Source organism: Pleurodeles waltl, chromosome 8, assembly GCF_031143425.1.
Source record: "Pleurodeles waltl isolate 20211129_DDA chromosome 8, aPleWal1.hap1.20221129, whole genome shotgun sequence".
NCBI lineage: Eukaryota > Metazoa > Chordata > Amphibia > Caudata > Salamandridae > Pleurodeles > Pleurodeles waltl.
The window spans coordinates 1,316,723,547-1,316,742,065 of NC_090447.1; the positions used below are offsets into that span (position 1 = coordinate 1,316,723,547).

Here is an 18,519-nt window from a genome sequence, read left to right on the forward strand (position 1 = left end):
TTCTGAGCAAGTGCCCACCCTGGGTTGACTCCTCCTGTCGAACACAACCACGCCTGCAGCCTGAATCTACAGCACCTCCCTGACCACAACAGAACCGGACGAAGATTCCTGATGCCAAAAGGTACCCCTGCAACTGCAGCCCCCCTGGCCTTGGGGAATCTGGCCTCTGATGCATCAACGTTCAGCAGGCACCCCTCCTCCTTGTCCAGCCTGTGGTTCAGTGGAACTGACTCCCTGGACCCAGCCTGCAGTATCTTTGTGACCCTCTGAGTCCCCTCATGGGAAAGCACTGGGACCCCAACGCTGTGTTTGTACCCTGCACCCGGCCACCACTGCGCCACTGAGTGTGTGTTTGGTGCTGACCTGAGTGTGTGCTTCATTTACTGCCTGTGTGTACAACAAATGCTTTGCACTACCCTCTGATAAACCTAACTGATTGACCATACTACTACAAAAGAGAGCATTAGTATTATCCACTTTAGTCTCTGTTAAGCCTCTGGGGAATCCCTTGGCTCTATGCACACTATATCTCATTTTGATATAGTATATAGAGAGCCAGCTTCCTACACACTGTGTGGTTCTTTCCTGTGTGTAAGTACTGCGTGACTGCAGTGGTATTGCATAAGCTTTGCACGTCTTATAGCTAGGTCTTGGCTGCTCATCCACAGCTACCTCTAGAGAGCCCTAGCTTCCTAGACACTGCCTACACCTCCCTAATAGGGGATACCTGGTATAAGATAACACCATAGGTGCTCACCACACACCAGGCCACTTCCTACATGGATGTTTTAGCTAAACAGGCTAACGTTTGTGAGGCTGTCCTCCCCACACTATTCCAGTCTTCTAGAACATCTTCCGGATAGTCACCACTTTTGGGTGGACTGCTGTACAGTCCATGCACAGCATGTGTGTCTAAAGCTACACATGCCAAAAGTGGAAATGTTACCTTGTAAGCATCTGTTTGTGGCATGTAGTGCTGTAGATTCACAGTCATCCACCCTTCCTCCCCAGGCACCTTTAGATGTTCCAAACACTTTCACCTTTCATCCTTAACCTTTGTTATGCATGGTCATCTTTTTTGTATCTCTGTGCTCCCTCTACATTCTCACCGATTGTGTAGAAAAAACATTTTAACAACACAGCTGATGCCCAGGCGCATTACCAGCAATAGGGAGAGTCACTGTACCTCATACCTTGAAAATAATTCTTCAAAGAAAACCAACTTGCACCTATCCAAGCTAGATAATAGATGGCATGAGTATGCACAGCATGTGAACCTAAAGCACTATGTGCCATGAACAGATGCTTTCAGAGTAAGTAACATTTTCTTTCGATGACCCTTAATCAAACAGTTGATGTACAATGAATAGAAACAGTAAACTCTTTCAAATTCTCTTTTTGATTACCTGCAGTTGAGTGTGGTGTGCTACCATATTCCCTACTCTGTTGTGCTTTCAGTTGCGGGGTGCATTTTTTTCCACGCCTTACACCTAGTTGCAAACTGAATTAATTTGTTTGTGACTGGAGTTCTCTTAAGGTTGTAAGCACCCTAAATTTAAACTAGCTGGGTTTTCAGCTTATCATAAAGGTTTATTTCATCCCCTTTCTGGTCTCCCAGAGGATCATCCTCCTTCTGTAAGGATGTGCTCACAAGACACACCTCATTCTTGGAGGTGGAAGTTCTCACCCTTATGTATAAAGCGTCCATAGAAAGGGTGCCCTTGAGAAGAAAATTGGGTTTTAGTCTGTTTACTTCCTGCTCCCCAAGAAAGATGATGTCTTAGGCTCATTGTGGACTCACACCTCTTATACCTTTTCATTCTAGAGGTTTTAGTAAGTTTACTTCCTGGTCTTCAAGAAAGATGATGTCTTAGGCCCATTGTGGACTCGCACCTCTTTGACCTTTTCATTCAGCAAGAGAAGTTCAGAATACTGACCCTCAATATGGAGGATTGGTTGGTGTCCCTGTATCTCCAGAAAATTTACTTTCATTACTTATCCTCCTTGCTCATGTTAACTCCAATTCACCATAGTCCCACCACTACCTATTTTTAGTACTACAATTTGGTCTAACGACTGCTGTGCAAGTTTTCTTCCAAGTTGTTTCATGGTAGGGGCTTCAGTTATAAAAATACATTTAAGCCTGGCCTTTTAAATAAACGTCTGGCTGGAGAAGACAAAATTCCCACACCATGACCCTTCTGCATGATTTGGACTTTTTATAACCACACCCAAGCCCACGTTGTCCCCACTTGCAGGTTTACCTTCATAGGTTTGGTAGTGGGCATGACCTGATCTAATCATTTTCGTCCTTCTTAGAAGAGTGCAGATATTTGTAATAGAACTCTGGTGTTTCTGAATCTCAGATGCCGTTTCTGCAAGTCTCCCACTCGCAAAACCTGATACACTATCGAGAGTGTAGCACCAACAGGATACACAAGGTATGAAGGCACTTCACACATGCTTGTGACAGCAGTGGTTCCAACATCAGAGGGGCCTCTGGTTTCAGGTGCAGATTTTGACTCTGTTTTCCTTTGCTGTATCCTCTCCAGTCTCACTCCAAAGAATCCCTTTAGTCCTCCAGTTGCAGGCCACCGTAGTTGTGGAAGCCTTCTCATTGGGAAGGGACCCCCATTTGGGCAAGATGATAGCACAAGGAGACAACTTTACACAGTGTACTGGAGTTGCAAGCAGCCTGCTCTGAAGGAATTGCAGAGGAGCATTTAAGTACTGTCCAGCAACACAAATACCTTTTCTTACAAGGACAACATGAACAGGTAGGGCAGTATAGGAGCTTCAACCCTGTATTGTGAGATCTTATGCCTGTGGCGATGGGTGCTATAGCGCAGTGTGTTTCTAGTAGTGGCACACCTGGAGGGCACTTTCAGAGTGAAGGTGGAGGTATTGAGTCTCCACTAAGTAGAAGACCATGAGTGGGCACTTTATCCTGAAGTAAAGGACATTATCTTTTTCATATTCGGATGTTCATACGTTGATCTCTTCTCCACAGCCCTGTCAAGAAATATCCTCTGGTTCTCTTGCGGATGCCTTCGGGTTCATCTTGTCAGCGGGTCAGCTTCATGCAGTTTCACCAGTTACAATATTTTCAGGTCCCGCTGAGCATGAATCTCCTTACAATGGGCAGGGAGGATTTGGTACACTGATCTGTTTGAATTTGGCATTCTGCCCAGTGTTCCTCTCCCACAAAGGATTGGACTTGCTTTTGCAGTGGGATTTTGCCATTCCTGTGGCTCTTCCACTGTACGCTTTGTGATTGTGCAATATCAACTTAAGATTTTGTGTTTGCCTTCCATAAAACATGTTGCTAAATTAATCTACATGGGCTGCTTGGTAAAAGCTGATCTGTACGATTTTTGAAGGTTTGAACTGTTTACAGTCTTGAACCTCTGTGATGTTCTCTGCTTTGCTCTTTCCCTTGCCTCTTAGAGCCTGGCAGTTGCCATTGTGAAGAGACATTTGGCTGCTTTGTCCACCTTTATGCGCCTTCCTTTTCAGTCCTTTGTTCAGGTCCCGTTGAGATGTACTTTCTAAAAGGCCTGTCATATTTTTTCCTCCATACCTTTTTTGTTCAGCAGCAGGATATAAATTTGATCTTTGTCTTCCTTATGGCTGAACTATTCAAACGTGTGCTCTGTTACTCAGTTTTGCTTACATCAAACAATATTCTTAGTAGTAATACCTTGCCTTGTAGTTTGGCAAATTACAGGTCCTTAGATCCAGCCATCTTTCACTGTTGTCTATTCATACAAAATGGTGCTTTGCACCTGCCATTTCTTCTCATTAAAAGTTGTGTATGTCTTTCACTTGAGCCAGTCCATCAGTTTTCCATCCTTTTTTCCCCTCTTGCTGTCCCGACCAGCAAGAGGAGAGATTATATACACTGGACCCATTGCATGCTGCATCTAACATCAATTGCAAGACAAGACAGAGTAGATAATAAGCTGATTGTGGCATTGTGAAGATCTGTTATTCCTTGGCCAGGAAGGATCCTCTTGCTAGTGTTTGTGTACACTTTACTAACACCATGAAAGATTTTACTGTCCATTCCTCTGGTATCCATGTGGCTTTTTACCAGGCAGCCAGTTGGCCTTTGTTACAAAAACATTACGGTCTCGAAGCTCAGGCATGCAGTGATGGTTACTTTGACCAAACTGTATTGCATAACCATTACTACTCAATCTGATCTACTGTAGACTTTTTATTTTCAACACTTTCATAAGGTGAGCAATCCACAGAAGGCAGTATCTAATCAGAAAAAGTTAATTATATTTGGTAACCTTATGCTCGAAGGCATGTGTGGCTGTAGATACACATGCTCTGCATACTCCTGCTATCTAGTGTTGGTTCTGGAGTGGGGCTAGTTTTTTTTCTTCAAAGAAATCTTTCGAGTTACAAGATCTAATGACTCTTCCTTTCGGTGATATTGTACATAGGCATCAACTCCTTTGTTTTTTTTTTTTTTTTACCCTGTCCGGTTCGGACGTGTGTGCCTTTGCTTCTAGTCTTTGGCTCAGTTTGGTTTCCCTCTTTTTCTGTTCTGACGGTATTATATTCAATTGCTTATTTCTAATCCTGCGCTCCCTATGTTTTCGTTGGTTCAGTTTTCGAATGACCACCGTTTGGGGCATTGTTGCCTGTCTCAGGCCTACCTTCTGCGAGGCACTGACATTGATGGAAATGGTTCCCTGATTCAACATATACAATTTTGTTTCTGTCCTAGGTGCCACGCTAAGTTTCCGCACGCTGACCAACACCTCATATGCAATTTTTGCCTTTCTCCAGACCACTTTGAGGCCAACTCCTCCACCTGCAAGTCGTTTAGATCCAAGAAGTTCCTTCGGGACCGGAGTGCTTGGTGACTTGAGATGGCTCAAAAGGTGTTGGACAGCACCCTGGATCTCTTCGGGGAACTAGCCCAGGAGGAACCAGCAACCCCAGGAACAGAAAGCAGTTTTCATCAAGGACTACAACTTTGGTGTGGAGTCTGACATCGAGAGCCAACTTTCTTCTGCCCTGCGTGTGAGTACTGTGGCCTTTGCTCTCCCACAGAAATCCTTCAAGAAGGCCCTTCTGCCCATCTTAGAGGTTGCCAGTACCCCACTGCCTCCTGGCCATGGTCTGCTGTGAAAGACTGTTTTGTCCACCCCTCTTTCGGACACTGTGCAGAAAATTGCTGCAAAGGCTAAAGCCCCAGCCTCGGCTTCGACCTCAACCACCTCGGATCAGGAAATTGTTTAGGTGTTGATCTGAACCTTAGGACCAATCCAGCAGCAGATTGCTTCGACCTTGACACTGACCAAGATCCAGAAGCACAACCCTTCAGCCCGACATCCTCGGAACTGAAGGACTCCGACCAGTCTTCCACTAGCCCTTCTCCAATTAGGCCAGTCCTGAAATAGATGGATGCTAGATTGTTCAAGATTCATATCAAGAAAGGAAGTGGCTCCGTCATCACCACCCCTTTCCTCTCCTACTTTTCCAAAGAGGAAACTAACATTTGAGGAGGCCTTAAATATTCCTATCCTTCCAAGGAAGAAGACAAAGGATAAGGCCACCAGCCCTCCCAGCCATCCTTTTTCACCACCTCTTTCACCGCCTACTTCTTCTCCACCTCCTTCATCTCTCCCACCACCATTATCACCTCCACCCCCTTCCCCTCTCTACCACAATCCCATATACAGGGTATACTGGACAACAAACCTCAGGGGTCACCACAGTTTTACACTGGAGGGTTTGGGGGCCCACCTGATGTTGCAGATCCATGGGTTGGTTATGATCCAGATCTGAGTCATTAGGATAAAGGTCCCATCACTCCTGCTTGTCCCTCCCCTTCAGAAGATACTGCCTCATATCAACAAGTAGTACCAGGGCAGCAACATTCCACAATGTACAGCTTCACAAAGAACTCATAGAACAGGGCTTTTCGTTTGACACTCTCCTCAACCCATAGGGTCACACAGTTTCTTCCCATGCTTCCTGGCATGCTTATACATGCAGGAGATATTTTTAAAGAAACTGTCTGCTCCTTGGTAATAACCCCTAGGGTGGATAAAGGGTATAAAGCTGCCCCTTCGGACCCCATTTATGTTAGAGCATTGGTATCACCGGACACTGTGTTTGCTACCACCACCTGTAAGCAGGCTAACAGCCAGGCAACTGGGGCTCTTCAGCCCCAGAAAAGGAGAGCAAACGTACTGATGTTGCAGGAAAGAATAGCAGCACAAGCTGCAAACCACTGGTGCATTGCCAATTCTCAGGCCTCTTTAGCCCAATAGAACAGGGCACATTGGGACGAGATGGAGGAATTGCTGCAATACCTCCTGGAAGGAAATCAGAAAACGGGGACAGCAAACTGTTCCTAAGGGACAAATTATTACTAATAACTCCATTTGTTGCGCCCTCGATGCAACAGACGCAGCAGCCAGGGGAATCGACACTAGTATCCTTTTGAGAAGGCATGCTTGGCTTAGGTGCTCCAGCTTCAAGCCAGAGGTCCAACAGGCAGTCTTTGATAAGGAGCACCTGTTTGGGCCACACGTGGACACAACAATTGACAAAATCAAAGACACTGACACGGCTAGGGCCATGGGTGCCTTACAAACTCCCACAAGAGGTTCCTTACAATGCCCACGGTATAGGGGAATGTACAAATCCTCCACTACAATGGCTTCTGCATGACAACACAAGCAGCCTCAGTCCTTTTATGGTAGAGGCTATTTCAGAAGCTTCTACAGAGGACAAATCACAAAGCAAGAGGGAGGAGTGCTGCCACATGCAGATCCACCTCCACTGCCAAACAGCGACTACATACACCTTTGCTGTTAACACCCAACACCTGTTAGGGGAAGACTCCAACACTTTAATTTTGTCTGGGGCAACAGCATGAACCAATGGGTCCGTGCCATTATCAACATAGTTGGTGTCCGGAGCTCATTACCCCAACATTCCCCCCCCTTGCTGGAATTCCTATCAATTATCAAGTAGGAGATTCCAGTCTTTCTTTTCAAAGGGGCCATAGAACCTGTTCCCTTTCAACAACAAGGTTTAGGAGAATATTTTGAAAAAGCCAAGGCACACCAAAGTAGTCTGCAGAGTTTGTGGTGTGTAAAGCAAGTCAATAAGAGTTCTGGATACATCCTTTTGATTATGATTTAATCATCCCACGCTATGATGATTCCAGTAGCAACAGCCGACACATGTTTCGATATTTGGACTTTTTCAAGGCAAGTTCAATGGAAATGCATGCATATGTGGATTAAAGTTCGTGCTGAGTAGAGTATTCTATATTTCGCTGTCCTCTGTGTAGAGAGAGAATTCAACAAGACTCTAGAGACAAGGCCATGATAAGCCAAGAAGTTAGTGGTGTGTAGTGTAGCGTATTCTCTTCTGTCCAACCGCAGTTAATGTTCGCTTTTCTTTTGGAGTAGTTTGGCATATGACACAATTTTCTTTGTTGAAGGAGTCCTCGGATTTTGTAGTTAGCAACACTGTCAGGAGGTAAAGATCCTCTGCTGCTACCTGCTTCGCTCACGTTTATGAATTTAAATCAACGGAAAACCTGAAACAAAAGCAATCTTAAAATAAATTACTGATATGGCTAAAACACTTCATTATAGAGCCGCCATTTTGGAAAATGGTGGAAGGGCTGCTTTGAGGAGTTATTTTTGTCTCTAAGACTACGTGACCCGCAAAACCTATGTTTTGACACCAAAATGAAGACTATAGGTCTCATGGTTCCTGAAATATTACATCACCACAACACATCTGCCATTTTTAAAAATGTCATCCTGAGAAAACTGGTCCAGATTAGCAATGTCTACCCAAGCTCAATTACTTCTCTAATGATACAAAAACACAAATCAAAAATGATAATCTCTGGACAACAATTTTTTTTTTACTAAGGTATATCAAGGGGCCAGGACTAGTAGCATACACCGATCCTGCTCGCATTCAGAATTTTATAACGCTTCTGCCTCAATTGCAGGAAAACCAATTTTAAACACTAAGAAACATCATGCATCTCTTGGGGATGATGGCTTCTTGCATTGCCAAGGTCCCCTATGTGAGATTGCACACGCGTCCCCTATAGCAGTGCCCATCTCGCAAGTGGTCTCAGTCAAAGGGTCAGCTGGAAGATCTAGTGTTGGTAGACCGCCAAACTTGTTCTGTGCAGTGGTGGAACACCAGCAACCTCTTGTAGGGATGGTCTTTTCCTCACTTCACACTAACCACAGATGCATCACAGACTGGTTGGGGTGCTCACCTTCAAGAGTTGACGGTTCAAGATCCTTGAATGCCAAACACCAGTGCCTTCACATCAACTATCTGGAGCTTCAGGTGGTATTCCTTACACCTAAAGCTTTCCTTCCTCACCGGTCTCACAAGGTTTTCCTAGCCCGGACGCACAACATGACAGACATGTATAACTTAAAAAACAGGGGTGGACATGGTCTTAACAATTATCACTCCTATCTCAGAGTCAGACCTTATGGAAGTGAGCTCTCTCTTCACCACTATATTCACCTTTTGGGGGAATATCTCCCGGTAACGGAAATAGACTTTGCAGACCTAATCAGCAGGATGCAGCAACAAGTCTACAAGGGGGAACTCCACCCACAAGTCCTCTAGTCATACTCCAGAAAGTGAAGGGCCCCTTCACGTAGACCTTTTAGCAACAGCAAAAAATGCTGAATGCCCAAACTTCACCTTCAGGTACCCACACCCACTATCCAAGGACAACGCACTGTGGATGAGTTGGTCAGTGATATTTGCCTATGCTTATCCACCTCTCTCTCGTTCCTTTTCTGGTTTGGAAACTCTAGAAAACATCTGTCACAATGATCCTCGTCACTCCCACCTGAGCTCAGCAGCCTTGGTTCACCACCCTCTTGGATCTTTCAGTAGTCCCACAAGAGAAGCTCCCGAGGTCGGACCTGCTCACCCAGAATCAAGGACAAATCTGACATTCACGCCCCAAGTTACTCAACCTTGAAATATGGTTCCTAAGGTCTTAGTTTGGCTACCTTGGTTTGCCTGCAGAATGTATGGACATTTTCAAGGAAATATGCAGACCAACCACTAGAATCTGCTCTGCAAAATGGAAACGTTTTGTCTGCTACTGCCTACTCAAAAACATTTATCCAATGAAAGCCATGGTGCAAAGCAACGGTGCAAGAAATAGTTTGCCGTCTGCTTCATTTGCAGAAAGCAAATCTCACTTACACTTCCATTTGCTTGCATCCTGCAGCCATAGCTGCATATCCCCCTATTCAGAATTCCAGTAGTTAACGCTTTCATGGAATGACTCAAGCAAGTCATTCTTCCTCGGGTGCCCCCAGACCCTCCTGGAACCTCAGCATTGTACTCACTAGACTCATGGGTCCTCCATTTGAGACGCTTCACTCGTGTTCCCTTCAGTTTCTCTCATGGAAGGTGGCTTTCTTAGTCGCCATCACTTCACTCAGATGTGGTAGTAAGCTCCAGGCACTAAGCTTAGAAGAACATTTTTTCCAAATTTATAGAGACAAAGTAGTTCTCCTTCTAACTAATCCAAATTTCTACCTAATGTGGTTTCTTAATTTCACCTTGATCAGTCTATTGAGCTTCCTGTTTTTTTTCCCTTCCCCCCACAGCCAGATTCTGTTGCAGAAATAACTCTTCACACCTCATATGTCAAAAGAGCACTTGTGAGCCACATAGACATAACTAAACCTTTTAGGTAAAGTAAGCAACTCTTTGTAGCCTTTTCGCCACCTCATAAAGGCAACCCATTATCCAAATTGGGCATAGCCATACGGATAGTCAAATGTATTGAAATTTGCTACGTTAAGGCCTAAAGCCCTTTACCTGTTTTCCCCCTAGAGAACACTCCTCTCGTAAAAAGGGAGCTACTTTAGCCTTTCTTGGAAACATACCCATTGCAGACATTTGTAAAGCAGCTACATGGCCTACTCCACACACCTTCACTAAACACTACTGTGGGTGTTTTAGCATGCCAGTGTAGGTCAGGCAGTGCTATGTACCTTTTTTCAAACTGCTGCAACTCCCACAGGCTAACCACCACTTTTAAGGAGGGACGGCTTTAAAGTCTATGCAGAACATGTGTATCTACAGCCACACAGCTCTGAACAGATTATTTACCCTGTAAGCATCTGTTCATGGTATCTACTGCTGTAGATTCACATGTGTCCACCCTCCTTCCTGGATGCCTGTGGCTGTTGCACTTTATGTAGATAAGCATATATATATATTTTTTTTTTACTTTTAGCATGGACATCTCTTTTTTCCTACACATCTTTCTACTCCTTTCTCACGAACCTTTGGGGAAAAAAATCTAAGGGTGAAGACAATGCCCATACGTAATAAGAGGAGTCACTCGATCTTGTGACTCAAAAGACTTCTTCACAGAAACACAAATTGCACCAATCCAAACCAAACACTAGATGGCAGCAGTATGCAGAGCATGTGAACCTACAGCACTACATGCCACAAACAGATGCTTACAGGGTAAGTGACAATCCTTTTGGTGGATGCTTGGTCTTCCCATAAATTTCTCAGTGCCCTCATTTGTTGAGTTAGTTTCAGGCATAATAGGATTCCAATGTATCCAAATATCCTTCTGCTGTTTTGTCACTAATAAGGCTTCTCAGTTCCTCCCCCTATACTTTGATAGGATATGGCACCAAGACACCAGAAATTTCACCATGCCACCTTGCAGCTTTGAAGAACTATTGGTGGGGAAAAAAGTTACTGCATGCGGCCTAGTGCTCGGAAGATATTCAGAATGCGGGGAATCTGCAAGAAATAGCTTTAGCCAACTTGCGATTGCTCTTCTCTGCAGTAAACTGTCGCTTACTGGCTGGATTTGAAATATTCAAAATCATATACATTGACGCATACATACCCATCTTTTCTGATAACGAATGTAATCTCAGAGTCTGATTGTTTCTGATGACCAAAATGCAATTCTGTATGTTCATGTGAAATGCTTTTTATTGTCTACATTAAATCGGTTTCTCATTCCCTCTCTATGAAATTCTTTAAAATGGTACTTTTACTTTCATCAACAGGGAAGATTCAATGATGGAGTACTTGAAAATTGCACAAGATCTGGAAATGTACGGTGTCAACTATTTCGAAATAAAAAATAAAAAGGGAACAGAGCTGTGGCTTGGTGTTGATGCATTGGGTCTGAATATTTATGAGCATGAGGATAAGTAAGTCTGCTCATTTTGTGTACAATTATTACATGTCAGTAACTTAAATTATTGCTGTGCACGTAAATGATGATGCTTCTCTGGGCTTTCAAGGAGTGTTGGTGACAGGAATATGTGGAAGACTGAAGTTTTGTGTTTCACAGTGATAGGTTTTTAGCCTTATGTTCGTAGCATGCGTTGCTCTTTTGTCATCCACACAAGCAGGTTTCCACGCTCATTAAGGCAGACAATCATTATTTCCCATCTCCACTACCCGTCATCCTCCCCACTGCCATAAGCAGAGCAAAAGGTTGGACACTGCTGGTAAGCGGATGGCAGTAAGAGCCATGTAAGGAAATGGCTCCCTGTTGCAGTTACCCCCCACTTTTTGCCTGATACTGATGCTGACTTGACTGAGAAGTGTGCTGGGACCCTGCTAACCAGGCCCCAGTACCAGTGTTCTTTCATCTAAAATGTACCATTGTTTCCACAATTGGCACACCCCTGGCACACAGATAAGTCCCTTGTAAAAGGTACCAGTGGTACCAAGGGCCCTACGACCAGGGAAGGTCCCCAAGGGCTGCAGCATATGTTGTGCCACCCTAAGGGACCCCTCACCTAACACATGCACACTGCCATTGCAGATTGTGTGTGTTGATGGGGGAGAAAAAGGCAAAGTCGACATGGCACCCCCCTCAGGATGCCATGCACACAAAATGCTGCCTGTGGCATAAGTAAGTCACCCCTCTAGCAGACCTTACAGCCCTAAGGCAGGGTGCACTATACCACAGGTGAGGGCATAGCTGCATGAGCACAATGCCCCTACAGTGTCTGTCTATTCTTAGACATTGTAAGTACAGTTGTGGCCATATTAAGTATATGGTCTGGGAGTTTGTCAAAAACGAACTCTACAGCTCCATAATGGCTACACTGAATACTGGGAAGTTTGGTATCCAACTTCTCAGAATAATAAACCCACGCTGATGCCGGTGTTGGATTTATTAAAAAATGCACACAGAGGGAATATTAGAGATGCCCCCTGTATTTTACCCAATTGTTCAGTGCAGGACTGACTGCTCTGTGCCAGCCTGCTGCTGAGAGACGAGTTTCAGACCCCATGTGGTGAGAGCCTTTGTGCTCTCTGAGGACAGAAACAAAAGCCTACTCTGGGTGGAGGTGCTTAACACCTCCCCCCTCCAGGAACTGTAATACCTAGCAGTGTGCCTCAAAGGCTCAAGCTTTGTGTTACAGTGCCCCAGGGCACTCCAGCTAGTGGAGATGCCCGCCCCCTGGACACAGCCCCCACTTTTGGCGGCAAGTCCAGAGGAGATAATGAGAAAAACAAGGAGGAGTCACCCACCAGTCAGGACAGCCCCTAAGATGTCCTGAGCTGAGGTGACCCCTGCCTTCAGAAATCCTCCATCTTGATTTTGGAGGATTCCCCCAATAGGAATAGGGATGTGCCCCCCTCCCCTCAGGGAGGAGGCACAAAGAGGGTGTAGCCACCCTCAAGGACAGTAGCCATTGGCTACTGCCCTCCCAGACCTAAACACCCCCCCTAAATTCAGTATTTAGGGGCTCCCCAGAACCCAGGAAATCAGGTTCCTGCAACCTGAAGAAAGGACTGCTGACCTACAAGCTTGCAGAGAAGGAGGAAGACTATGACTGACTTGGCCCCAGCCCTACCGGCCTGTCTCCAACTTCGAAAACCTGCTCCAGCGACGCATCCGACAGGGACCAGCGACCTCTGAAGCCTCAGAGGACTGCCTTGGACTACAGGACCAAGAAACTCCTGAGAACATCAGCCCCTGTTCAAAACCTGCAACTTCTTTGCAACAAAGAAGCAACTTTCAAAGACTACACGTTGCCCCCCGTTAGCGTGAGACTTCACACTCTGCACCCGACTCCCCCAGCTCAACCTGCAGAAAACCAGCACCTCAGGGAGGACTCCCGGCGACTGCGAGCTCGTGAGTAACCAGAGACGACCCCCCTGAGCCCCCACAGCGACGCCTGCAGAGAGAATCCAGAGGCTCCCCCTGACCGCAACTGCCTGTAACAAGGGACCCGGCGCCTAGAACCAACACTGCACCCGCAGCCCCCAGGACCTGAAGGAATTGAACTCCAGTGCAGAAGCGACCCTCTGCCTATCTCAGGTGGTGGCTACCCCGAGGAGCCCCCCCTGTGCCTGCCTGCATCGTTGAAGTGACCCCCGGGTCCCTCCATTGTTTTCAATCTAAAACCCGACGCCTGTTTGCACACTGCACCCGGCCGCTGAGGGTGTACTTTCTGTGCCTTCTTGTGTCCCCCTCCAGTGCTCTACAAAACCCCGCTGGTCTGCCCCGAGGACGCAAGTACTTACCTGCTGGCAGACTGGAATCGGAGCCCCCCTTTTCCCCATAGGCGCCTATGTGTTTTGGGCACCTCTTTGTCCTCTGCACCTGACCGGCCCTGAGCTGCTGGTGTGGTAACTTTGGGGTTGCCTTGAAACCCCAACAGTGGGCTGCCTATGCCCCAAACTTGAGACTTGTAAGTGTTTTACTTACCTTCAAAACTAACCTTTACTTACCTCCCCCAGGAACTGTTGATTTTTGCAGTGTCCACTTTGAAAATAGCTTATTGCCATTTTTCCAAAGACTATGTGATATTGTTTTTATTCAAAGTTCCTAAAGTATCTAAGTGACGTACCTTACATTTAAAGTATTACTTGTAAATCTTGAACCTGTGGTTCTTAAAATAAACTAAGAAAATATATTTTTCAATATAAAGACCTATTGGCCTGGAGTAAGTCTTTGAGTGTGTGTTCCTCATTTATTGCATGTGAGTGTACAACAAATGCTTAACACTACCCTCTGATAAGCCTACTGCTCGACCACACTACCACAAAATAGAGCATTAGAATTATCTACTTTTGCCACTATCTTACCTCTAAGGGGAACCCTTGGACTCTGTGCACACTATTTCTTACTTTGAAATAGTATATACAGAGCCAACTTCCTACAAGCCACTACCCATTGGATGGGGCTGCTTCCACCCGCTATGACAAGGTTCTTTATGACGAGATAAAGGAGTTAGTTAAGCATCTCTCAGTTCAGTAAGGGGGATTGGGGAAAAGATAGTCTCAGTGGGGAAAACTATTACCAGTGCCTCTAGCCACTGCACTCTTGACACTGCATCCCTGGGGTTAATGCCAGTATCCTCATAAGATGATATTCCTGGCTCGATATTGCAGGCTTTAAACCAGAGGTCAAGCATCATCTGCTCAACCTGCCCATTGATGGAGAAAGTAGGAAAGTGCCCCATCCCCCACTTTGTGCCTGATAACTGATGCTAACTTAACTGAATGTGTGCTGGGATCCTGCAAAAGTCATGGGTGCCCTTCAAAACGCATCACCTAGGGGCTCCTTACGGAGACAGCACTACATAGCAGACTCCAAAGCTGCTTCCTAAGTCCTGCTGTCTTATCCCAGAAGCAACAGCAGTCCTACTGTCCGCAAACTACATGAGGAAAAACCATTGGTGCCAGTAGAGGCAACAATAACCAGAGCAGAGGCAAAGGATGTTCCGGTAAAGGAGCTTTCACCTCAAAATATTGTGAGAAAAGTCCTCTTTTTAACATGGTTAGCCCCTGCTTTTTGCCTGATGTATGATGTAGCCTACAAATTGTGGTGTCCAGGGCCCCTGCTAACTAGGTTCCCTGGACCAGAGCTCTTTCCCTAAAACTGTTGATGCATTGGCACAATTGTATACACCTTCCGCTACCACTATAGGTCCCTAGTAAAAGCTACCCAGGGCATAAGGTACTAAGGGTAGACCCCACAGGGCAGCAGCTCTGATTGTGCCACCCTCTAGGGCCATGCATCTTGATTCCCCCACCACTGCCATTGCAGGATGGGTGTCCTAGTGCAAACCTAAAACACAGACTCAACATGGCACACTGCCTGTGTTCCCTGTCCACCATATACTCCATACACTATGGATAAGACACTCATTTCGTAGGCCTTACAGCCCTAAGGCAGGGTGATCCATATTATGTGTGAGGGCATAGCTGCATGAGCAAAATGCCCCCACTGTCCTTGCCAAACCTGGTACATAGTGAGTAAACAGAGCAGCCATTTTTATACATGTACTGTATACTGATCAATACCAGTTCCCCAGCTACATAATGGCCACTCTGAACCGTGGATTGATTTGGTATCACACAACTCAGAATGTTAAATCCAAACTGGTACCAGTATTGGATTTATTCCTAAATGTACCCGGGGGGTCACGTTAGAGCTGCCCCCTGCAAAAGCTAACTACCCTGGCATGGTTGCTGACTGGGTCTAGCCAGCCTGCCACCTCTAGACACCCAATCTACAAACTTTTGGGGAGAGATCCGCCTCTGGTTTGTACAGCAAAGTCCTTCCTGGGAGGAGATACCAACACCCCCTCCCTCAGGAATGTTCACTGTCCTGGGGCGAGCTTCAAATGGCTAACCGCCTTTGAAATTCGCCCCCCAGGCCTACTGCTAGCAGCAGATGGTAACCCCCTTGCAAGCCCCCACTTTTGGCCGGGTCAACGGCCGGAAACACAGAGGGTAGGAGGAGTGGCCCCACCTGGCATGCACCACCCCTAAGGTGTTGCCTGCTAGGTGGGCACTCAATTTCATTTTCCTCCATCTTGGTTGGAAGGAAAATAGTCAATCAGGGACGGGTAAGTGACCCTACCCACAGGAAGTGGTCACTTTAGTGTGTGTAGCCACCTCCCAGGTTTCCCCTAAAACGCCCACTAAATTCAGTATTTAGTGGGCATCCCTAGACCAGGAAATCATCTTTGGACAAAAGAAGACCAGCCCCAAGAAGATACAAGGCACACGAACTGTGGACCTTCTGCAACAAAGAAAAGGATCCAAACCCTGCCTGCTGAAACCAGGACCCGGCAAGCGCCACTGAGGAGCCGCTGGACAACTGGAAAAACTTTAAAGAACCCCAGAGGACCTCCAGACTTCGAAAATCACCATAGAACTCCCTCCAGAGTGGAGGTACCACTCTAGAACAGCAAGAAACCAGCAAACCGGTGAGGGTCACTTCACTGACAAGCTTGCTAACTCCCAAACTTGAAGCTGCAGCTGGACCAAATGACACACTGACAACCGCGAGGAAAAATCCTGCAAGTGTGCTAAGTTTGGCGGCACAGCGCCCTCCAGTGTTCAGACTGTACCATTACCCTGGGTATTGGTCAGCTAATGTTGGACGCCAAGAAAAACAGCCTGCCCGGGGCTAATAAAGGACCAGGAGGAAGCTCCAGGACCTCCGGCCAGAGTGCCCCCTTGTCCTCCAAACGCCCCCTGAACCAAGTTATCTCCTGCTCCAGAGGGCATCCTTGCGCACAGCTCCTGGGTCACCGATTCGGTCTGCGGCCGCCCTGTGTCCTGCAATGAAGAACCCGCTGTGTCCGTAGGGTCCCCCACCCCTTGCGACCTCGACACTCCAAGGGGACCCCCACAGAATCGCCTTTAAATTCACCCGTGCAGTGCTTTTCCAAGTGGTCCCCCGCAGTGGCCCTGCTCCGGAGACCATTCACTAGTGCTCTTGCTGGAACTAGGAACCACCCGAACTTCTCCAGCTGGCACAGTGTGCCCACCGACTACCTCGACCAACCTGCAAAAGAAGAACTTGGTAAACCAACTATACGATTTTTATATGTATTTTTAAAGGCGATCTCCATTGATTCCTATGTTGTGTATTTACGCACAGAAAGACTATTTTTGTTAAACTTCAAAAATTCATATCTCAAAAAGTACTTAACCAATTTTGATAATCTTGGTCATAAAAATTACATAAAAACCGGAAGTATATTTATAAATTGGTCTCGAGTTATTCCTTTGAGTGTGTGAGTTGCAAGATTGATCATGTTAGTACAACAAATGTTTTGCACTTCTCCAAGATTGGCCTAATTTCTTGACCAAGCTACCTTAAAAATGAGAGTATTAGGTGATCTAGTTTTTACCTCTGTAAACCAAAGTGTGGTTGCCTGGTCCCTCTGTCCAGTGTGCCTAGCTTTGCACACTACATAGAGGGCCAGCCTCCTACAAATGTTGACTCCCATTCCCTCCCCCTTTCCTGTGCCATCCCTGTGGATCGCAAAACAACTGTTTGGAGACAGCAGGATTTCCACGGCTACTGCTTAAAATTCACATCCCCTTCCAGCATCCCACCAAACACACCCTCAGCTGCAGCCAACTCACCTTCTGCAGGAAGAGGTACAAGTACCTCTCCAAAAAGGGGCCATGGAACCAATGCCTGCCCACCAGTGTTTCAATAAGATTTATTCTCTTCACTTCCTCATCCTCAAGGGTTGTTCCCTCACCCAACAGGGACCTCAGGCCTAGCATTAGTAGTCACCCACCTGAGGTGAGAGGGTGTGATCTAAGTTTTCTCCTACTTCGATTGGCTCCTCAGGAGCTCAGACACACATCAGTGCCTAGTAGATGCACAGGCTACCATCTCAGTCTTACTCAGCCTTAGGTTCACCATAAATGCCACCAAAGCCCATCTACAACCTTTGTGTCCAGCCCTTTCTAATTGTGGTATTAAACTTGGTTACAGAGAAAGCCTACCCTAGCCCTCAGAGGACATTGGCCTTCCAGCAGCTCTTACTTGTTTTCAAATTAACCGTCAACTCTGTCAGAAGTTTTATGTGCCTATTGGGCATGGCGGCTTCTGCATCACCTTAGCACCCCACCCACAGCTCCATATGCACTTGCTACAGAAATGCTTCTCGGCTCAATTGTCAAACGTGGAGAGTCATTTGGAAGAGCTAGTTTTGATAAATGCCCGAGCTCATTGTGCTCTCAAGTGGTGGAGTAGAGGCTGTTGGTTGCAGGGCAGGACTCCCTAGACCTCATTCTGCATGACACCATCACCACCGAAGACTCTCAGGGTGGAATGAGGGGGTGGGGGGTATTGGAAGGGGGGGGCTCTCGTCTGAGACACATGACCAATTAGGCATTGTGGTCCCTTCATCACCAGGGACACATCAGTTACCTCAATCTCCTTCCATACATCTTGCCTTCAAAGCCTTCCTTTTCTTCATTCAGGGCAAGGTAGTACTGATTAAAAACTGCCAACAGAACAGCCATGTACTACCTACATAAAAACGGGGTTACTCACTTTCCCCTGTGTCATTGCTGGCACAAAAGACATGGCATAGGGCACTCTGTCACTACATTCATCTCATGGCTGAATACCTTTCGGGGGTGCACAAGATGGCCCACCTTCTCAGCAGAAGGCACCAAGATACCACAAGAGGAAACTCCACCTGC

At 46.4% G+C, this 18,519-nt stretch overlaps 1 protein-coding gene across 3 annotated transcripts in view; it reads left to right on the top strand.

Moving 5' to 3' along the window:
• RDX (radixin) overlaps positions 1 to 18,519 on the top strand; it is a 506,777-nt gene that overhangs the window by 151,561 nt on the left and 336,697 nt on the right. For all 3 annotated transcript variants that reach the window (XM_069202305.1, XM_069202306.1, XM_069202307.1), the window contains one exon: positions 11,091 to 11,237. In XM_069202305.1, the coding sequence (XP_069058406.1) occupies positions 11,091 to 11,237 (147 nt within the window). The remainder of the gene's footprint in view (positions 1 to 11,090; positions 11,238 to 18,519) is intronic.